Here is a 22,784-nt window from a genome sequence, read left to right as displayed (position 1 = left end):
TTAGAAGAAGAGGAAATGTGGACCACCCCCCACACACACACATACAAGAGCACCCCATGTGAAAAGGAAGGCGGAGAGGGACGACGACGCTTCTACACGCCAAGAAATGCCAAAGACGGCTAGCAAACCACCAGACATGGGGTGAGAGGCCGGAACAGCCTCCCTAACAACCCTCAGAGGAAACTAATTCTGTTGACACATGGATTTCTGACTTCTGGCCCCCAGACCTGGGAGACAGTAAATGTCTGTTGTTATTCAGTTTGGGATACTTTGTTATGCCAGCTCTAGGAAACAAATATATAACTCTTCTGAGAAATAGGGTCAGTTGTTCCTATTTTATTTTATTAAAAATTTTTTTTATTTAAAAAATTTTGGCTATACCTCGCAGCATGAAGGATCTTAGTTCCTTGGCCAGGTATCCAAGCCTGTACTCCATGCAGTGAGAGCAGGGTGTCTTAACCACTGGACCACCAGGGAAGCCCCCAGTTGTTCATATTTTATAGGTAAGAAAAGGAGACTCAGAAAAGAAGTGTTAGAGGCCAAACAGCCAGAAGTGAGAGGGTCAGGAAACCCAATGAGTTTGTTTACTGTCCCAAAGCTTATCCCATCTGATTGGTGCTTCTCTCACATATTATAATATGAAATTAAAAGGCACTTGCTCCTTGGAAGCAAAGCTATGACCAACCTAGACAAACCTAGTATTAAAAAGCAGAGACATTACTTTGCCAGCAAAGGTCCATCTAGTCAAAGCTATGGTTTTTCCAGTGGTCATGTATGGATGTGAGAGTTGGACTATAAAGAAAGCTGAGCGTGGAAGAATTGATGTTTTTGAACTGTGGTGTTGGAGAAGACTCTTGAGAGTCCCTTGGACTGCAAGGAGATCCAACCAGTCCATCCTAAAGGAGATCAGTCCTGAATATTCTTTGGAAGGACTGATGTTGAAGCTGAAGCTCCAATACTTTGGGCACTTGATGCAAAGAACTGACTCATAAGAAAAGACATTGATGCTGGTAAAGATTGAAGGCAGGAGGAGAAGGGGATGACAGAGGATGAGATGGTTGGATGGCATCACTGACTCAATGAGGTTGAGCAAGCTCTGGGAGATGGTGAAGGCCAGGGAAGCCTGGTGTGCTGCAGTCAGTCCATGGGATCGCAAAGAGTAGGACATGACTGAGTGGCTGAGCAACATATTGGCAGAGTGCTTTACAGTTTGCAAGGATTCAACATCTATCTGTCGATGGCACAAGAACCACAAAATCCTTTGCAATTACAGGGAACGTGGTAGCAGCCCCATTTCCAGTGGAGGAAAGGGGTGCTTAGGGAGGAGGATGGATTTCAGAAGGTGAAACTGAAATCAACACCCACAGTGTGTTCACCTGCTGTGGTGTGACCTTTATTCCTGCATTCCCTGATTTAAATGTCTGTTCTCCTGCTCACACGATCCTGGTCTGAAGAACAGTTATTTATCCCTCTTCTCTGGTCTAGCAAATAGGCCAGAATCTGTGATGAACGCATCAGGACAGATACCTCGAAAAATGTTTGAAAACAGTCCTTTGATGCCACCTTGCAGGTAAGACATGTACCCTGATTCCCCCACCTCCTAGGAAGGCAAGCGGAAGCAAACAGACGTGTCCCTGTCCAGCCTCTGGAAGCAGCAGAATCTTGTCCAGGTCTTGGAAGAACACAGCAAAGAGCAGCCTACACTGACTCCATCCCCGGCTCGCGAGGAAATCCAGTTCTGTGACTCGTTTTCAGCTAGATAACAGGCGTGAAGGCGAAAACAATCATTTCCTTCACAACAGACGTGTATTCAGAGCTGAGCTCCCAGACCTCTTAACAGGGAGTGCCAGACTGCAAAAAACCTAATCCTGCAACACACCGGGGCCTCTGGCGGTGATGAGTTTGTGTGGCTAGGGCCTGAGTGGCCGGCGACCTGCCCTGAGACCCCAGGCACCTTCTGCACTCCATCCTTGCTTGATACCTTGTCTGAGAGTCCCTGACTGCAAAGACCACGACCCCACGGGGAACACACTTGTGACGGCGCTGTAATAACAGCTTGCCAGCTCTTACTCTCCATCCAGCTGTGGGCGCAGCGCCTTTTGGTTCCACCAGACTGACGGAAGGTACTGTTACCGTCACAGGTGACTGTGAGCGTGTCAGTGAGGGTGGCTAACCCCTGGGACCCGAAAGCAGGGTTCCTAAGTGGGGACTGGGGTCAGGGCAAGGTTAGGGGACGTCGGGGGTGTTTTTGCAGAGGAGTCAACAGTGCCCCTGAGTCTTGACAGGTGAGCAGGAATTTTGCAGAAGGACAAAGAAGAGGGGAGGGCATGGCAGGTGGAGATAAGAGGAGGGATAAAAGCAAGGAGGCAACAGAGACTTGGGTCTTGGAAGAAGCACCATGGTCCCGGAGGCTGGAGTGATGGGGAGCTGGGCGGTTGGTGGGGATTTCTCCCTACCCCACCTTCTCCCGAGGCCTGCCTTCCTGGCCTCCCATCTCTGCGTTCCGCCCAATGCATGCTTTTCAAGGCTTGGATGCTCCCACCTCGGTCTCTCTCTAGCTTCCAGGCCCGTCTCTGGGCCGAGGTGTGCACTGGTCACGCTCCCATCCAGCTCCACCCCTCGAGGGCTCACCTCCCGCTTGTGTAATTATCTGACTGCTCCTCTCAGCTTTCAGAGCCCGGGCCCTGTTAAGTATCTGTTGAATGGATGGCATGCTGATTTCCAACTGTTGCTCTGGTACATCAGCACAAACTCACAGTTAACACAAAGCAAATGTACTCTTCTACGGTTCTGCAGGTCAGAAGCTTGAAATCAGCCAAGGGCATAGAAACCAAGGCGTCCGCGGGCCTGGTTTCTTCTGGAGGCCGGGGCTTCCCTGTCCTTTCTGGTTTCTAGAGACCACCTGCCCTCCCTGGCTTGTGTCCCCACATCACATGGCCTCTCCCTGCTCCGCTTCCTTGCTCATGTCTCCTCCGACTCCCCTGACTCCCTCGTGAGGACTCGCGGGATGGGATCAGTCTCTCCCAAACAGTCCAGGGAAGTCTCCTCATTGCAAAACCCTTAATTTCATCACATGAGCAGGGTCCCTTTGCTACATAAGGGAGCATACTCAAAGACTTCGGGGATTAGGATGTGGACATCTTGAAGGGGCTGTTATTCATCTTGCCACGGAGGAGGATGCTAATGCAGGGGGCTCGATCTGCTGGACAACTAGAGTGGGGTGAGAGCAGGTGCACGGCAGCGCTGGGGAGCATGATGGTGCTGACACGTTTGAGGTGCAGAAAACCTGTGAGGTAGGACTCCCTGGTGGCTCAGATGGTAAAGCATCTGCCTACGATGTGGGAGACCCGGGTTCAAGCCCTGGGTCGGGAAGATCTCCTGGAGAAGGAAATGGCAACCCCCTCCAGTATCCTTGCCTGGAAAATCCCATGGATGGAAGTAGGCTCCTCCATCCATGGTGTCGCAAAGAGTCAGACACGACTGATCGACTTCACTTCCACTTTCACACCTGTGAGCAGGGCATGCCGGGAGAACGCGTGTGGAAATTGGAAAGCTGTGCATGGGGGACTGATTATGTTAAAGTGAACAGTCTAGGGTTTCACTTGAAAGAAAGGGGGACATGCTGCAAAAAAAAAAAAAAAAAAAAAAGGAAGGGACACAAAGCAAGCCTACTGGTTACTTCTGTGGCCTTGGTTTCCTTGTCTGAAAACCGGGAGGATGGGCTAGGCTGAATGTCTGGTTCCATCAGGCCGTGCAGCTAGGATGTTAGTAGGGCCCGAGGCCAGTGATCTGACTGCCCAAACTGTAGCCCCTTCCCTGCTCTCCTGTCCTCTTACCCCATCCTTAAACAGCCCTGCTCTCTCTCCCTCCTCCTGTGTGTGTCTGCATTGAGAGACACTTCACACAGCACACGACTCCCTCAGAGGGCGCAGAGCGGTGGCTTTTAGTGTCTTCACAGGCTTGTGCAACTGTCATTAGCTTTAGAACAGGTTTATCTCGCTAAACAGAAATGCCCCCGAGCCCATGGAACCCATGACCTACTTGCTAAGCAGCCCTTCTGTGGGCCTGCTCCTCCCAGCTTCTGCCAGTCCTTTCCTCTGCTCGCTGCCAAATGGGAGGCTCACGCTGGCTGTCAGCCTGTCCTACCCACGCATTCACTTCCTGACCCTCTGCCTTCAGACTTTTGCCCACATCATTCTACTGAAAGGCTTTCTGAAAGGTCAACAGTGACCCCTGGGCCAGATTCAAAGGCTTTTCCTCGGTACCTCCCAACTGGTCAGCAGTCTGGACACTAAGGACCTGCCGATGGTCATGGTGGTACCTTTACCGGCCCCCACGCCCTCCCCTGCCTGGGACGCCTCATCTTTTACGGGCAGTGTGAAGGGTGGGGATGGGGTTCTGGCCTTACCCTCTTCCTTCTTCAGTAGAAGCTAATGCCTGTGATCTGAATGCCAGCTTCACCGCACACCAGCCCTGTGAGCCTGGGCAGCTTACTTCATCTAAGCCCTCTTTCTTTATTGGTACTTCAGGAAGAGTAACAGTACCTACCCCTTGGGGTTGCAATGAGGATTAAGTGGGTTAATTCATGGAAAGTGCTTGCTTGGAGAACTCCTGGGGACATTTGTTCTCGTTTAGGCGCTCAGTCGTGTCTGACTCTCTGTGACCGACCCCCTGGACTGCAGCCCGCCGGGCTCCTGGCTGTCCATGGGATTTCCCAGGCCACTGGGCACATACAAGCATGCTATGATAAGTGTTTGCTAATATTAGTTTGCTCCTTTTATTCAATGAGTTTATTCATAGTCATTTTTTTTTTTTCAATAACTTCTATGCATTGGACTTCCCTGGGGTTCAAATTTCCATTAAATTCAATTGTAAGCAAGGACTTTGGGCATGGATAACTCCCCCAAAAGCCTCACTTTTGCAACCTATAAGATGAAGATCATAGTAGCTGGGTCTTAGGCTTGTTGCATGCTCAGTCTCTGGCTTAGCTGTGTCTGACTCTTTTGCAACCCCATGGACTGTAGCTCACCAGGCTCCTCTGCCGTAGAGTTTTCCAGGCAAGAATAGTGGAGTGAGTTGCCATTTCTTTCTCCAGGGGATATTCCCTATCCAGGGATCCAGGGACATGTCTCCGGCATTGGTAGGGGGATTCTTTACCACTGTGCCCCCTGGGAAGCCTTAGGGATTTTGGAGAATTTAAATAAATTAATCCATGCAAAACCCCATAGAGTATACAGTCCATGGAATTCTCCAGGCCAGAATACCGGCATTAGCCTATCCCTTCTCCAGGGGATCTTCCCAACCCAGGGATTGAACCCAAGTCTCCTGCATTGCAGGCGGATTCTTTACCAGCTGAGCCGCCAGGGAAGCCCCAGAACAATGCCTGGAATGTAGTAAATCCTCTAGAAATGTCAGCAGTAGTGGCAGTTGTAATTATCCTGCCTTCTCTCAAGTTCAGGTGCGTTTGACTTGCCCATGGACATCACTTGCTGTTCTACCATCACTTTAAACCAAACCCACATCTGAGCACGTTAATTTTTTCACAGCAGCTTCCATCACTGCTAACCCGGATCACACTGCTAGCAAGCGCAGTCCCGGTTTCCCAGACTGACTGATCATTGGTCATCTCGCTTCCCCTTTGTCCTTTATATCGGCTTTCCATCCTTCCCAATGACTCGCATTCGCTCATTCTCTCCCATTCCACAGCTTCCACTTTTGCGTGGGGCTTGTCCACCCAGGCGTAAAAATGTGCAGTTACCTCCTGCCTGCCCCAGTCCATCCTCCAAACCAATGAGTACATGACATACCTGCATGCATTACGCGCTTCAACATGACGCTGCCAAGCACTCTCCCTACACCCAGCTGGGCCTCTGAAGGAGCTCCTAAATCTTCTCCTTTATTTATTTTTGGCTGCATGCAGTCTTTGTTGCTGCATGCGGGCTTTCTCTAGTTGCGGCGAGTGGGGCTACTCTGTAGTGGAGCGAGGGCTTCTCATTGTGGTGGCGTCTCTTGTTTCGGGGCACAGGCTCTGGGGCACTCGGGCTTCAGTAGTTTCAGCGCACGGGCTCAGCTGCCTTACACACGTGGGACTTCCAAGACCAGGGATCGAGCCCATGTCCCCTGCATCGACAGGCGGATTCTTAACCACTGGACACCCAGGGAAATCCCAAGGGCTTGTAAATCTTTAAAAGAGGTCTCTACCAGCCAACTGCCGTCTGCCATAATTAAGTGGGACTTTCCGTGGTTTCTTCTTCAGTCTTTGCCTCTTGGTTTTGGCTTGGGTATCTGTTTCAGATAATTGGCTTCATCCTTTTTTACCTCCCCAGTCTGGTATTGGAGTTGAAGTCTGGGAGTTCTTTAAAAGCGACAACCACACCCTCACCCATCCTTGCCTCTTGAGCCATTCCACCCTCCCTGTCACTGGTTCAACAGTAATCTCCCTTTTATCATGTCAACCTCTTGCTCTGTGTCAGATAAGGGTCCCTAAACGAACTCAGCATCACATTATTTTTCCTTCATTTATTCTTTTAGGCAGACCTCTATCTTTGTAGGTTTCATGATGTCATAGAATGAAAGACACATGTATAATTAAGCCACAGCTAATAACATGAAGGGGAAAATTCAGGGGACCCATAATGAGAGATTGGAGCACTTAAATCAAATAAATGACTGCATTTGGGCAGTGAACTTCACTATAGCCAAGGCAAAGAGAGACACACAAGGAAGGGCATAATTAACATAATTTACTAAGGGTAATCATACCAGATTGCTAGGGAAACAAATTCCTTTCCTACCTTCAAACAGGAGGATGATATCATCTCACAGACCAGCTCCAGGAGAATTTCTGCAGTGATGGGAATGTCCTTCCATCTCTGCATGGTCCAAGATGGTAGCCACTAGCCACAGGCAATTACTGACCACTTGAAATATGGCCAAGGAACTGAATTTTTCATTTGACTTAATTAAATTTGGAGAGCTACCTGTGGCTAATGGTACCATAATTAGAGTGTAATCACAGACTTATATGTAAATAATATTATAAAATATCTTTAATGGAATATTATAAAATTGTCAAGACCTTCCTGCAACCCTGTATTTGTTTGCTAGGGCTTCCATAAGAAAATATTGCAGACTTGGAGGTGGTATTAAATAACAGAAATGTATTTTCTCAAATCCTGGAGGCTGGAAGTCCAAGATCACAGTGTAGGTGGGGTTGGACGCATTCTGGGCCTCTTTCCTGGGCTTGCAGATAGCCATCTTTTCATGAGACCATGTCCTCACTTAGTCTTTATGCAAACATCCCCCATGTCTCTCTTCAACCTAATCTTTCTTCTTATAAGGATACCAGCTGGGTTGTATTAGGGTTACTCAAAGGCCTTATTTTAATTATCTCTTTAAAGGCCTGTCTCTAAATACAGTCCCATTCTGTGGTACTGGGATTTGCAGCTTTAACATGTGAATATCAGGGAGTACACAGTTCAGCTCATAACAGTTTCCTCTGTGTGCTATTAAATAGCAGTCAGGTAAAGGCATTTGTGATCGGAAGCCATAGCTGTATACTCCAGGCGTCTATCCTTCTAGTGCCATACTTGGGGCCAAGGTGTGCTTCTGGGAATTGAGAGATGAAATGGCGTCATATTCCTTAGGCCACAGTCTCTAAATAACAATCTTCTCACCCAGAATGTCAACTCATTCTCCTTTAAAGTGAAGTCTCTCAGTTGTGTCCAACTCTTTGCAACCCCCTGGACTGTAGCCTACCAGGCTCCTCCATCCGTGGGATTTTCCAGGCAAGAATACTGGAGTGGGTTGCCATTTATTTCTCCAGATCTTCCCGACCCAAGGATTGAATCCGGATCTCCCCCATTGTAGGCGGACGCTTTACCATCTGAGCCTGGCAGCAAAGGCAAGGCCAGTTCAAACCCGAGATTTGAACTCCATTGAGCAGATCGGCCTTGTTTCTTCTCGTCCTTTGTTCCCGTTCCTCGGCTTTGTTCAGACTTCTCTACCCCAGGTACCCCATACTCATTCCCACTTCTCTGATTTTCTTCACACTGTCCCTCCTGCTGGAAATACTTTGCTTTTATTAACCCCAACATCATCTTAAGAATCTATATTCCGCTAATCTTAACCAAGACCTAACTCTTTCTCAAAACCATCTCTGAGCATTCATTCTTCCTTAACACCACTCTCCTCTGTTTTCAAATTCCAGTCACACTTGAAACTGACATCCCAAAATTGAAAATGCAGTTCTTCTGTTTCATAGGTCTTAGGGATTGTCTCAGGAATGAAATCATAAATGTAAGGGTCAGGGAACAAGTGACCTATCCCTTCTGTAGATGTGACATCTTAATACAGTATGAGCACATAGTAGGTGCCCAATAATGTCTCTGCTGCTTGATTGACAGATGTATTTTTCTCTCCCTTTCCCATCTCTGAACTGTTTTTCCAGTTTTATGTACAGCTGCACGTTTAGTATCTGGAGCCAAAGCTGTGTATAACATTTACAATAAAGTTGAAGATAGATGGCTAAAAAGGAACCCTAATCATCCCTGATATTATCAAATCCTCTAGTTTGAGTTCTCAGAGAGCCCAAGAAAATTTTCTTTTAATCTCTATGGGCTTTCTGTCCCATAGATGAAGTTATAGAGCTGGCCTGAGAAGTAATTTTGTGAACTCATTTACCAAAGGGGATGGGGGAGACTCACTGTAGTCATCTTTCAGAGGTTTGCAAGCAATAAGCATGCTCTGTTCTCTTCAAGCCCAGAAGAGCTGTGTGGGCTTGATAAATAGCCAAGCTTGGCCCAAGTGCAGCTTCTAAAATGCTGTCTGTAAATACTGCTGAAGAGAACCATCAAAAAGTTGGTGGGTGTTGCTGATGAGTGACTGTGGGTGCTTTTGTTAGCAAACAGGGCAGCAGCCGTCTCTCTCCACTCTGTGAATGACTAGCCTGCTACAGGGACTATAATTCCTTTGTTTTCCTGGTGCCTGTCTTAACCAATATGACGTCTTTGATTTTCTTTAATCAAATCAAATTCACTAGTTATTTTTGGCTATGCTGGTTCTTCATCGTTGCACGGGCTTTTCTCTAATTGTGGTACTCAGGCTTCTCATTGCAGTGGCTTGTCTTGTTGTGGAGCACAGACTCTAAGGCACACGGGCTTCAGTGCTTGCAGCTCCTGGACTCTAGAGCACAGGCTCAATAGTTGTGGTGCAAGGGCTTATTTGCACCAAGGCCTAGGATGAGATGGCTGGATGGCATCACTGACTCGATGGACGTGAGTCTGGGTGAACTCCAGGAGTTGGTGAGGGACAGGGAGGCCTGGCGTGCTGTGATTCATGGGGTCGCAAAGAGTCAGATACAACTGAGCGACTGATCTGATCTGATGTGATATGGAATCTTTGAGCAGGGTTCGAACCTGAATCTCCTGCATTGACAGGTGAATTCTTTACCACTGAGCCACCAGGGAAGCCTCAATACAGCTTCATATAAAGTGGTGGTTCTCAACTAGGGAAGGTTTTGCCTTCTCCCTGTCTCTCCTGGGGAACATTTGGCAATGGCTGGAAACAGTGTTTGTTGTCATAGCTGGCAGTGGGGCCGGGGAGCTATAGGTTTAGTGGGAGCAAAACCACCCCCAGAGGGGTGAGAATTGGTTCCTGGAGGATTTTTTTTTAAAAGTCTTACACTTTTAATATGTGTAAAGCAGAAATATACATACAGGACATAGATAGATGATAGGTGGGTAGGTAGGTAGATGGTGTATCTGTGGGACTAAAGTTTCACAGAGGAGGTTAATTAAGAAAAAAGTATTAAAAAAAAAAAAACTCCATAGGGGACAATAACTTTAAAAGGTTGAAAAGACTGCTTTGTAGAAACTTCTCCCCACTCTCCTCCACTTATTTGCCAACATATACCCTAATTTATTCCTTCCAGAACTTACTGCAGTTGGAGAATACCCTACTTACTTTTGTTCACTTGGGTTTTTCTTTTTTTTGGGGGGGGCTGTTATTTTTTAAATTATGAAAGTGTGATAACACATTTACAGGAGACTTGGAAAATATGGAGCAAGGTTACATTTAGTTACACTATACATTACAATTATTTTTTAAGTAGATAAATTAATATTTTTAGTTGGTGTTTCAATATCAAACTCTCAAAAATTAATAGAATGAATATATAGAAAAGTAGAAGGACGTAGTAGACCTGAAAAGCACTATGAACCAATTCAACATAATTCAGATTTATACAATTTTCACACAACAGTAGGATACAGATTCTATTCAAGTTCCCATAGACTATAAACTAGGAGACACTGGAACATATCCAGGGACATAAAACAAGGTGCAAACATGTCATGTCTAAAGGCGTCACTTGAGTTTTTCTGTCCCACCGCTCTGAAAGTGAGCTTGAAACAGGGACCTTGGCCAACTGCTTGCCACTGTGACCCCCAACAATGCATAGTGTTGGGCAATTGTTATTCAGTTCACATTTGGTGATTCAAGAGCATTGTAAGCAAGGAATGATTTCCAATACCAGACCAAGGACCGACTGGATCAACCAGACCCCTCTTCAATTGTAAGCCTCACTTCAATGCTACCAGATTTGTTGGATCCCTTCTGGAAACTAAGCTGAAGTCCCCTTCTTTGCTCCACAGTCAAGTTAATCTCTTATACCTGGTCTCCACTACCCAAGTTTACCCTTCTCCCCGACCTCTGAGACCAGCCATTTTACAGTCTAGCCCTTTTCTCTTCCAATGAGAGACCACAGTGAATACCACGCAGATGTCTGACCCATTAAATTAAAACATTTTCAAGAAAAATATAACCGTAGGCTAACCATCTTGGAAATTACACAGCAGAGGAAACGTATGATAATCTGATTTGACTTGGCAATCAATGGAATTACAGTGAACACGGGCAGAAGAAAAAAGACTGGAAGAAAGTAAACCAAAATATTAACAGTGTTACCCATCTCTGGAATGTGGATTTTTGGTTTATTTTTTCCTATGTTTTTGGATAATTTAGGAGTTTCTTATAATAAGCACACATTTCTTTTACCATAAAAGAGAAGGGGTTTTGGTGGCTGGGTTTTTAAAGCACCATTTATGATACTGCTGTGTCAAGGAGGCATATATAGGCTTGATCCACGGATCCAGGACTGGCCCTATTTGATTACATGGTGATTCCCACAAAAATATTTTGGGTGGGAGGGATTTCTGTGCTCAGGAAAGCCATTGGATTTTGGCCAACCTAGTCCTTTAGGCAAACAGCACCAAGTTTCATGCCAGGATGATGGCTACTATTTGTCCCAAAGAATATTTTATATTTGTTAGATTTTTCATAAATGTCCCTGATTCCCCAAAATACAAGACATTCATTCATGCTATATGCAAAAACCAACCAAACAAACAAAAGAACACAAGCCCACATCTTTCACAGTATTTTCCAAGGGCTTCTTGGCTGCCTGAAGCCAAGCTCGTGACATCCGGACCAAGGAAGATTTCTTAATGAAATGTCTCTTGAAGCCCAGACCACATTTCTACATTTCTTCCTCACAGGTGGCTCCCATGACTGACTTCCCAAATATCCAAAACCACTCCTGTCCTGAAGAATTTTCTAGATACTCCCTCCTCCTAGCCCATCTCCCCGGAACCACTGCAGCCGTTCACACTTCAGTATTTGAGGAGGTCTTGTTTTGTGTGATCAAGGAATGCTTTCAAATACCAGAACTTCGGCAGATCAGTTAATAAAAAGACTCAAACACTAGATCTAGCAATTCGTGAATAATTACAGTGCCCAGGGTGAAGCTAACGACATCTGGAAGGGGATCCAAGCACCCGGGCTTGGCACACAAATTGTTTCAGCTCTGAGTCATTGTCTGCTCTGACCTCGGTCTCATATACCCGCAAGTGAGGATGTAATTGATGTTGCAACAATGTACACGCTCTCTTGGAGTCCAGGCGAATCGTACATACCCATCAAAGTTCAGTGACCTACTGGGAAAGGTCCATGACACAAAAGGCGTATTGACACACGTGGTTTAAGAACCACTATGAAACTTGAAGTATATCTTACATTCATAGCACTCCACACTCTAGGACAATGACATTTAGGATCCTCATTTAAAACAAACAAGCCTGGGGGCGGGGATAAGAATCCCTTAATAAAAGATTGGATCTGGCTACCCAAATCTGCCAGAATTAAAAGGAAGAGACTATCTGCTGGGGGAAACATCATCCTTACCTCCTCCAGGGCCCATAGAGAGTCCACCACGGGCTTGATCTTCTTCTGGTTGTAGAGTGCAATGAGCTTGTCCACCACTCCCCGAATGAGGCCAGCACGGCCCTGTTTGAAGAGCAGGTTTAGAAGGGAAAACCCAGCGATGACTTTGTTCTCTTCATATAGCTTGATAGGGTTCACCTTCTCGACTTGCCACCACTGGGAAGAGAGAAGGTGTGGGTGACAAGGAGTCAGTGCTGGGCAGGCTGGGGGGATTCCAGTCGGCCAGGAGGTACCTCTGGCTGGTGTATTTTTGTAAGTGCCTCCTACGCTGGGCACTGCCATGAGTGCACAGCGATGCTTCGAAGATGCTCAGGATCTAGGTCGGGGAGAGCCCTTTACTAAGACAGCTCCTAGGCCACATGTGACCAGACTGCTGAGTCACACAGTTGGAATCATGATCTGGAGCTGGATCCTGCCTGACAATCTGCTCCCAGTTACTCTCCAGGCTTCATTTTTCTGTGACGGACCATGGCAGGATACGGCCTCTGAGGTTTCCTGGGAGAATTTAGCCTAAAGCACTTGGCTTAATGGATGGTGGTGGTGGTGGTGATGGGCTGGTGAAGGGAGCAGGATGGCAGAGAAGTCCAAGCGAGGTGGGGGTGCGGTGGGGTGCCTGTGAAAGCAGCTTTCCTTGCTGGGTACAGCAGCAAGGCTGGGGAGGGGGGAGGGGGGTTGGAAAACACCAGATAAAGAAGAGAAGAGAAGCATAGCAGAGGAAGAAGGAACAGCATGATGGAGTGATGAAGCCAGAGTGTTGGGACTAAATTGGTGGTCCTCAGCTAAGGGCAGTTTTACCCTCCCACCTCCCAAAGGACATTTGGTAAATGTTTGGGAATTTTTTTTGTTGTGATAACTCAAGGCAGGGAATGAACTAGCATCTACTGGGAAGAAGCCAGTGTGTGTGTGTGCTCACTCAGGTCCAACTCTTTACTACCCCTTGAACTATAGCCCGCCAGCCTCCTCTGTCCATGGAATTTTCTAGGCAAGAATGCTGGAGTGGGTTACTGGAGTATTTCCTACTCCTGGGATCTTCCCAACCCAGGGATAAAACCCATGTCTTGCATCTCCTGCATTGGCAGGTGGATTCTTTGCCACTGCACCACCTGGGAATTGGGAAAAAGCCAGGGATGTTGCTAAAATCCTGCAATACACAGGGCAGGTCCTTGAGACAAAATTATCCATCCACAAATGTCACTAGCACTAAGGTCCTAAGTGGGAAAGCTGCACCTGACAAGTATGGCTGCCTTATTTCCTGTCTCCCGTCTTCCACTTTAGACATGAAAAATAAGTGAGTGAAAGTGAAAGTTACTCAGTCGTGTCTGACTCTTTGCAAACCCATGAACTATACAGTCCATGGAATTCTCCAGGCCAGAATACTGGAGTGGGTAGCCTTTCCCTTCTCCAGGGGGTCTTCCCAACCCAGGGGTTGAACCCAGGTCTCCTGCATTGCAGGCAGATTCTTTAGCAGCTGAGCCACCAGGAAAGCCCAAGAATACTGGAGTGGGTAGCCTATCCCTTCTCCAGCAGATCTTCCCGTCACAGGGATCTAACTAGGGTCTCTTGCATTGCACGTGGATTCTTTACCAGCTGAGCTATCAGGGAAGCCATAAGTAGGAAAAATAAATAGATAACCCATTAACAAACCACAGAAATATTTATCCAATTGCTTTTCTCTGTCTTGATTATGTCCCCTTTGGTTCTTGTTAGACTTTAGAAATTTGAAGTTCCAGCTTCCGGAGGACTCTTAAGAGATTAAAATGGTTACTAACTAGTTTAATACAGAAGGCAAAGAGCCATGTGATGGACACTTAGGAACATTTATGATATTAACATTTATGTTATGGTTTGTTTCCTTTACATCCTGCCTCCTTCCAGGATTGAGGAAGCTCAAAAAAGTAAAATACTTTTAAAAGCGGGGACATGAGATGGTTGGAAAATAAGTCTAAGAAAGACAGGTTGTCAACAGGGGTAAGGTTCATGCCCAACATTTTCACCAAAACCCAGTCCCCAGGGGCCGCAGGGCCGGCTCTAGAAGAGACATGTATTTGGCCTGGGCTGCTTGCCACAGACACGGAGGCAGAGAAACGATTAATAACTTGATTCATAGTGTATACATAGTGCTTCCAGCAGCGTTTGTGAAATGGAAGCTCACTGAGCCTATAGTTGCTGCCCAGTCGTGGTTAAGTGAGCTCCAGAGTCCAGCGCCTGGTTCTGAGTCCCAGTCTGTCACTCACGAGGCATGCAACTGTAAGCAAGTCGCTGATCCTGTGTTCAGTGTCCCCACCATACCTCACAGGGGGAATAAGTGTGTTAATACATACAAACGACTTAGCTCAGCATCTGGCACGTAGTATGTGGTCTATAATCTTTTTCTCATCAGAAGTTGGAGAGATATTCTGGCTTGAGTGAGTAAGAGTTTTGGATCTGGAGTCAGACTGCTCTTGAAATGTTGATTTCAATTGTTATTATCATTACCCTTATGATCTAAAAACAAATGGCATGTGAACACACACTCTGTAAGAGTTTTAAGTGGGAACATCAGTAGGATAGCTGTGTGAGAAATTCCTGTATGAGTCCAACTATGTCTTCGATTTCTAAGCTTTTCTCCAATGTACAGAAGAAAATGCCTTTCTAGAACCTTCCAGAACAAAGCCATCATTCCACTGCCTCAGCATGCCCTACCTTCAATTTGCTTCTAACCGACCAACTAATATTGAACCCGGCCTCTGAAAGGGAACGAACTTTATTCTTGACCTCCAGCTATAAAGCCTTCTGGTAATCAGAAGCCTTGTTCTGGGCAGGAGAATCTTACCCTCCATCCTGGCTGTTTTTACAAGCGCCTTCATCAAACCTGGGCACACTGCAATTATTTCATTAACACTGTGTGTTGTGATTGTGCATGTAGGGGAGAAAGGGAAAACACTTCTTACAACTGTATGTAATTTCAGAGCAATTTGGTTCCCCACAGCAGGCCGTCAGCATCACATTAATTACAGCCACAGCAATGAAACAGCTGCCAAGGACACAAAGCCTGTCTTCAGGGGACATGATCCAGACAGCATCCCTCATTAAGCTCCATTCTTGCTCCCCTGTTTATCCCACGGCTGCGTAATCCTTGACTTGAACTTTGAAGTTCAAATGCAAGCAGAGGCCCTTTCATTCCACTCTCAGGGCAGGAAGTATTGATCATTCCACAATCAGGGGGCGTTTGGGGATAAAGCCTTTGGCAATCAGAGTTGGCACTTTGAGGGCATCTGGATACCTCCACAGTGTCATGCTGAGAGTAAATTCTAAACCCCTTGCCCCGGCTTTGTCTGACTGCCCTATTCATAATGCCTCCACCCCATCCTGCTCTTTTCTGTTGCAACACCCTATCTTCATCCCTTTCAGAGATGTTATGCCAAGCATCTTATTAATATGTGTTACTTATTTCAGCTTGTCTCCTTCCCTCCCAAGGACATCAAGTGCACCAGCCTAATTCACTGCGGTGCCTGGTGCTTGGCACAGCACCACAAACAGTAGATGCTCAGAAGATGCTCACAAAGTGAGTGAGTCCATCAGCATCTCACTGGCTGCTGGGGAGAGTAGAGGAGAGAGGACGAAGGCAGGCTCTGATGAGACGCTGCCACTCCTTGTTGTGGGAGTGGAGGTAAAAATGCAGGTGCAATTCCAAATTAGTTTAATTCTAGCAACTGTAGCTCTAGGTGGGAATGCAGACCTGAGTAGGTTCGTGATGCAGTGAATGTACCAGGAACATGGCTTCTCAATTGCAGACACAGTAACCACTGTATTCAGAACATGAGCATCTATGCAAGTGGTTCACACACTTGCCCCTATCACAATACTGCCCTAGGAGCTTGCGAAAATTTGAGGCCCCATTGTATCTCCCAGCCAGTAGAATAAGGATACGGAGAAATGTCAGGCAGCCCTGGAGACCCGGTTAGAAAGTAGCCAAACTGAAAGGCTGGTCTCTCCATGGACCAAACAAACTTCACTAATGCTAGGTTTATTCTTGACCAATGATTAAGAACACCAACAATCTCTGTTGAAATTAAAAAAAAAAAAAAAGCTTTCTGGAGTTTCTCTGACTCTCTCACCTCTTTGCTTCATTTGAACAAAAGCGCCCCAAGTCACAGTCCTGACCATGTGTAATGAGCAGGGTGGGAACACAGGCTGTCTTGCAAATGAATGATGCAGATGAAAGACAAACAAGAGTTAGCCTATCAGGTCCATGTCCTTAGAAGAGCTTACAGCATGCCAAGCACCACACTGCCCCCGTACATTAGACGTGCATGGATACTTACCGATTTTGCAAAGCTGAAGAAGCTCTTGGTCTCTCCAGTCACCATGTTGGATGAACCTGCAAAGGGAAGACTCCTAAGTCAAGCTCATGAAAATCAATCTCTTGGTTCACATGGAAGAATGGCAGTTGTTTGGCCCCAAACTGTCAAGAGCTTGAAAATAAATTTAATTCAGCCTTGGAAAAGTGAGGGAAAAGGAGGGGGTGGGTGGTGTCAAGCCGACAATTTTAACTAAGATCTAATTTAACTAACTGGATCAAAGAGGAAGTAACATTTCTCAAGGCGACCGTTTCATCACTTGGGAAAATTGGTCATGTGGCAAAAATGTGATTTAAGCCAACATTCTAATAAAGTGATGGGCTGCCAAAACGTCTTGTTGGTTCCATTCTTGGAGACTGAGAAATGAACTCATTTGTGAGCTTCCTTTATGGTTTTAATTTGACTCCTTGGTGAGTGAGAGGCTTGGGGAGATGACATTGACTGGGCATTTAAGTGGTGGGGAGAGGCAGGGCTGGGCTAGAATTTAGATGGATGGAAAAATAGGGTACAGAGCAACAGGTGAGGGTGAAAACAGGTTCAGAAGCCAAGGAAATGGTGTGACTCATGTTACCTCCAAAGAGGTCTGGGCAGAAAGGAGAAAACCATTTGAGACCAAAAGTGTAGGTAACCGAGCTTTGCTAGTGAGAACAAGTGATATTCAGAGGGAAGACAGGAAGCTGAGTCAGGGAAGCTTCCCTGAGATGCTCGTGCAGAAAGAAAAGACCTCCTCCTGGGTTCTGGGTTGGGTGGAAGGTGAGAGATACTATACAATATTGGTGCCTTTTCAACAACTCCTCTGTTTTGTCCCCACAGATTTGGGACTAAGATCTTCTCAGAGAACCGGTAAATGAAAAAAACAATGTCTGTCTTAAACTCACTTCTTTGGCATTGGTGAACTTGCTTCTCCTTTTATGGCGTGGCTTTTATGGGATACAAACATCACAGCACTAGGCTTTGATTACTTAGTAGCCAAGTGATTGATATAATGAATTAGATACTTGTGATATGATCGAGTTGTATTACACCAGAGTGACATCGGGAAACTAAGGCAAAAAAACAGAACTAGTACATGAGCAAGGATGGATAAAGTGTTCATCTGCATTTGACTCACATGTCGGTCATAGCCAATATCCATACATTGTACATTGACATTCATAGCTTCTGTTATCAATAGTAATAATTTTAAAATTATGCATCCGCCTCTGAAAACTTTCAACTACTAATACATGGCCACTACTGATAATGCCAGAATACTCCAGCAACGAAAGCTTCTTCCTTCTCTTTCTGTCACAATGATCTGATGACGACAAAGTGATGCTTGGCCGCTTATACCTCTCCCGGATCTCTTTTATAAACTTCTCAGCAAATAGTACAGAACTGAGTATTTTTTTCCTGAGTTATACAGAACTAAGGCTCAATTTTCTATTCTATTCCCATGGGACAGAGTGCCAAAAATCTCACACACTGGAGAACCCCAAGATCATACGGCTTTGGAATGTGACATCTGGCTTCAGATATGTTTTTTTTTCCTTTGTGGAGACTAATGTTTAAATTGCTTTCTATGCCTATAACAAAGAGAAGAAGAAGGGGAAGGGGAAGGAGGAGAAAGAGGAGGTGGTGTTGGAGGAGGAAGACGAGGCGAGGAAGAAGAAGAGGGAGAAAAGAGAAAGAGGAGGCTCTGGGGTCTCATTCTTCTGGAGGAAACCTCTCCCAGATGTCCTTCATAAATCCCCCCAGACCCAAGAGCATATAAGTGAATGTAGAGGCAGATGTGGAATTCATCCCTTCAGAGCTTCTGTCTTGATTAGGACATACAGGAGTAGTTTAGAGGAAGGAAATCTTGTACTTTGCAACTTCATCTTCAGTAATGAAGCTCTTCCCATTTATCCCCACCCCCACCTGCATCCTATCCACTCCTCTCCATCCTCCTGCGGGTCCTTTATTGCTTCATTTTTGGAACTTCCTTTGAAGCTATTTGTATTTCCCTCCTGTGCCACCTACTGTGTTCAGGTTCCATCTCATCACTACCTTGGCTTGGCCTTGCTTTATTTCTTGTAGAATGAGACATGCTTATAGGATAATAGTGCAGTAGGCACTTTTAGAATAGAAAACAATGAACAGCCATAGCAATATCATAGAAAACATGAAAAAGTTGAGAGCACCCCCATCTTATTCTGCCAACATATCAGCACATCTCGTCTTTCAGAGCTTCTGCAAGCACACATGCTTCTGTTGAGCACTCACCATATAAAATGTAGGTCCCCAGTGGTTTGAGAAGGCTGAGGCCTTTCCCGGTGTTGTCCCCACAGAGGCAATCCAAAACAATATCCACTCCTTCAGCAGAGATTCTAAATGGCAAGACAACAAAGTAAAATATTGTAACCTGTCAGGGAACAAACTGTCAGTCCCTCTCCCCTCCCATGTCATACTGTTGACTCTCAGGAACACAGAGAGCTCTGAGAGCATCAAGACGTACAGCAGAAGCCTTGGAGGCAGAGGTATCCTCCTGAGTCCGTCTCGAAGAATTTCACAAAGCTGGAGGATGCTAAGCCCAGCGGGTGGTGCCAGCGTGGAAGGTCACAGTCTGTCTAGCCACCTTACTCAACATCTCTGAGCCTCCGCTTTCTCCTTTGGAAAGTGGACCTAGCATGTCTTTTTGTGCTAGGAATGAAGTGAGATGAAAAATATGATGCTTGGCCGATTGCCAACCACAAAACAGTCACTCTGTTTTGTGACTGTCAATCAACAACTCATATTTATGGAGCTTGGGTCGTGTGCCCGACTCTGTCCAAGGTGCTGAAGACAAATGGTACAACCAGCAAGCTCCCTGTCTTCATGGGGCTTCCAGTCTAGCAGGGTTTGCCTTTTTCCTTCTCCACCTCCCTCCTCAGTGAATCTATAAAGGCATACTAATTTAACTTGCAAACTTCTGTTTGTCCAATCTCCAGGTTCAACCTATAAATACACTCTCAGAGGAAGAGGGTTAAATAGAGGGGATCTTCCTACAGTGATGGAAGGTTCCAGCATAGAGGGAATCCACATCCGTCCTCTATTAGGAAGATTCCTTCATCCGTTTATTTATTTAACATTTAGCAATTCACTTACTCATGCACTTAATAAACACGTACTGGGCTTCCTGGGTTAAAAGAGATTATGCAGGAGGGGCTGTAGGACTGGAACTCTTGGGAGATGTGTAGGGAAAATATTCCTGCCCACGGAGTTACCAGCTGTGGCTGGACCCTGCTCTGGTCAGACAAGAAAGGCATTTCCTCAGGTTTGTGAGTTTGCAGGGGCTATCTTGTCTTAGCACATCACTCAGTTTTTCTACCCCCTTCCCCATCCTTCAGCAAAGTTCAGCCACTACCACTAGCTGATGTCACCAGCTGTGTCCACAGTGGCGCCAACTAGGAAATTATACATGCACCTCCAGGGTTCAGACGCGAAGGTGACCTTCTCATGCCAGCAAGAGCTGAGTCTAACAAGAGTGTGCCCTTTAAAAGCCCTCAGGCCTTGTCCAAAACCCAGCCCACTACAGACGCCCTTCCAAAGTGATCAGCTTTGCTTTCTACCCAATAGAGGGCTTATCTCATGGGTGTGTCTGTTCAAGTTCCATCTGTAAATTAGCAACTGATGCTTTTGAACTGTGATGTTGGAGAAGACTCTTGAGAGTCCCTTGGACTGCAAGGAGATCCAACCAGTCCATCCTAAAGGAGATCGGTCCTGGGATTTCTTTGGAAGGAATGATGCTAAAGCTGAAACTCCAGTACTTTGGCCACCTCATGCGAAGAGTTAACTTATTGGAAAAGACTCTGATGCTGGGAGGGATTGGGGGCAGGAGGAGAAGGGGACGACAGAGGATGAGATGGCAGGATGGCATCACCGACTCGATGGACGTGAGTCTGGGTGAACTCCGGGAGTTGGTGATGGACAGGGAGGTCTGGTGTGCTGCGATTCATGGGGTTGCAAAGAGTTGGACACGACTGAGCGACTGAACTGAACTGAATGAACAAAATTGATTGCTTCATGTGAAAAAAATGCTCAATGTTGCTAATTATTAGAGAAATGCAAATCAAAACTACAATGAGGTATCACCTCAGAGCGGTCAGAATGTTCATCATCAAAAAGTCTACAAACAATAAACTCCGCAGAGGGTGTGGAAAAAAGGGAGCCCTCCTACACTTTCGGTGGCATTGTAAATTAGTGCAGCCGCTGTGGAAAAACAATATGGAGGTTTCTTAAAAAACTAAAAATAGAACTACCATATGATCCAGTAGTCCCACTCCTGAGCATGTATCTGGAAGAAAACACAATTCAAAAAGATACATGCATCCCCATGTTCATTGCAGCACTATTTACAACAACCAAGACATGGAGGCAGCCTAAATGTCCACTGACAGAGGAATGGATAAAGAGGATGTAGCATACACAGACAGACACACAATGCAACATTGTGTCATGAAAAAGAATGAAATAATACCATTTGCAGCAACATGGATGGACCTAGAAATTATCATACCAACTGAAGTAAGTCAGAAAGAGAAAGACAAATATCGTATGATATCACTTACATGTGGAATTTTAAAAAATGGTACAAATGAATTTATTTACAAAACAGAAGCAGACTCATGGACTTATAAAACAAACTATGGCTACCAAAGGGGAAAGGTTGGGGGAGGAATAAATGAGGAGATTGGGATTAAAAAAAATAAATTGTAGTAAGGGTATTTCATTTCATCAAACTTTTATTTCCATTTACATATTTTAAAAATATGTGAATGAGGGTGTGTGAGTTTATATGAACATGCAGAAGGATATGTGTATGAAACAAATGTGTGTGTAAATAAGTACTAAGTCTGAACCACTATAAGATGAATTTTTCATGGTGTGCAATAACAGAAGAAAGTGGTTACAAACTTTCCTTGGTAAATGTTCTTTTCTTCTGGTTTGTACACTAATTGAAATGAAGCTATTTAGAATGTTAAAAATTTTTTAAAAAGGGAGGGAGCCTGCTGCACAGCGGGGCTGGAGAGGCAGCAGGAGGCGGTGCACAGGGGAGCTGCGCGCCTTCCTTTCTCACGTCCACAGGTCAATTTTGCTCCCTCCCGTGGAAGTGAGAGCCTGCCCTGCCCCTCCTAGCCAGCCCTCCTGGACCAAGTCCTCCCCGTGAACTTCACTTCCCTAAGACCCTTCCCTCGGCCTGCAGGATGCCGCCCAGGTGCAGGAGTGGCCTCCCCGACACAAGGCTGTTCACACCTTCCGGGGCATCCGCGCTGGCCCTGCCTGTCCTCTGCTCCCCACTTCCTGTCCGGGGCTCCTCACATCCACATTCTGCTCATGGGCCTACAACCTCTCCTCTGCCCATCCCAGCTCCTTGCACTGGCTGCCTGGCCTCAGCCTGTGGCCCCAGCCTCTGGACTGTGGTTCTGCAGAAATGCAGGGCACACCCACAGAAACACGTGACCATATGCTCCGCCCACTTCCCTATCCTCGCCACCCTAGACACCCTGACTTTCTAGCTATTCCTAAAACCCCACATTCAAGAGCACCTACTGTGTGCCAGGCGCAGCACTGTCTCATCTCATGAGGCCTGGTGTCAATCCTGAGACTCAGGGCCAGTTATACCCATTTGTTGGATGAGGAAACTGAGGCTCAGTGGAGTCAGTTGACTGTGTGGGGAATAGGAGGGCCCTGGTTTGAACGGGACGCCAAGTGAGAGCCCCAGAGATGGAGTAGGTTTTGTAGGGTGGGTTGTGGCCAGCCCGGGGATGACTACCACTGCCACTTATAGTGCCCGGTGGAGGCTGAGCAGAGAGTCGGGCAGTGCACAGGGGTTGAAATCGGCCAGCAGTTCGCTGCCATTGCTGTCATCACACCTTTTGAAGTCAGTGGTGCAGTGCGGCGAAGGGAAGGCAGGAGATGGATTCTGTGGATGAGAAGCTGGGTACAAGCTGGCGTCATTCCTGGGGGCCCTGAGGGTGAGAACGCCACCGACCCAATTTGGTTATAGAAGTCAAACCTGCGAGCAGACATTGCTCCTTTAAGGGCCAGCAATGTTCCTTCAGGTGAGAGCGGCAGAATGGAAAAGCGCTCCATCCCCTTGTTTACTCACTAGAAGCGCAGTCAGTGGATCGGACTGACTGCATCTAGTTAAAATGCTCAGGCCCC

General features: G+C 46.4%; 1 protein-coding gene across 2 annotated transcripts in view; it reads right to left on the bottom strand.

Moving 5' to 3' along the window:
- Positions 1–22,784, bottom strand: part of VAT1L (vesicle amine transport 1 like) — a 165,476-nt gene that overhangs the window by 63,569 nt on the left and 79,123 nt on the right. For both annotated transcript variants that reach the window (XM_055551307.1, XM_055551308.1), the window contains exons 5-7: positions 18,864–18,967; positions 16,584–16,639; positions 12,241–12,435 (exon numbers count right to left, since the gene is read on the bottom strand). In XM_055551307.1, the coding sequence (XP_055407282.1) occupies positions 12,241–12,435; positions 16,584–16,639; positions 18,864–18,967 (355 nt within the window). The remainder of the gene's footprint in view (positions 1–12,240; positions 12,436–16,583; positions 16,640–18,863; positions 18,968–22,784) is intronic.

This window comes from Bubalus kerabau, chromosome 17, assembly GCF_029407905.1.
Source record: "Bubalus kerabau isolate K-KA32 ecotype Philippines breed swamp buffalo chromosome 17, PCC_UOA_SB_1v2, whole genome shotgun sequence".
In the NCBI taxonomy this organism is placed as follows: Eukaryota; Metazoa; Chordata; class Mammalia; order Artiodactyla; family Bovidae; genus Bubalus; species Bubalus kerabau.
This window is presented reverse-complemented; position numbering and strand designations above follow the sequence as displayed.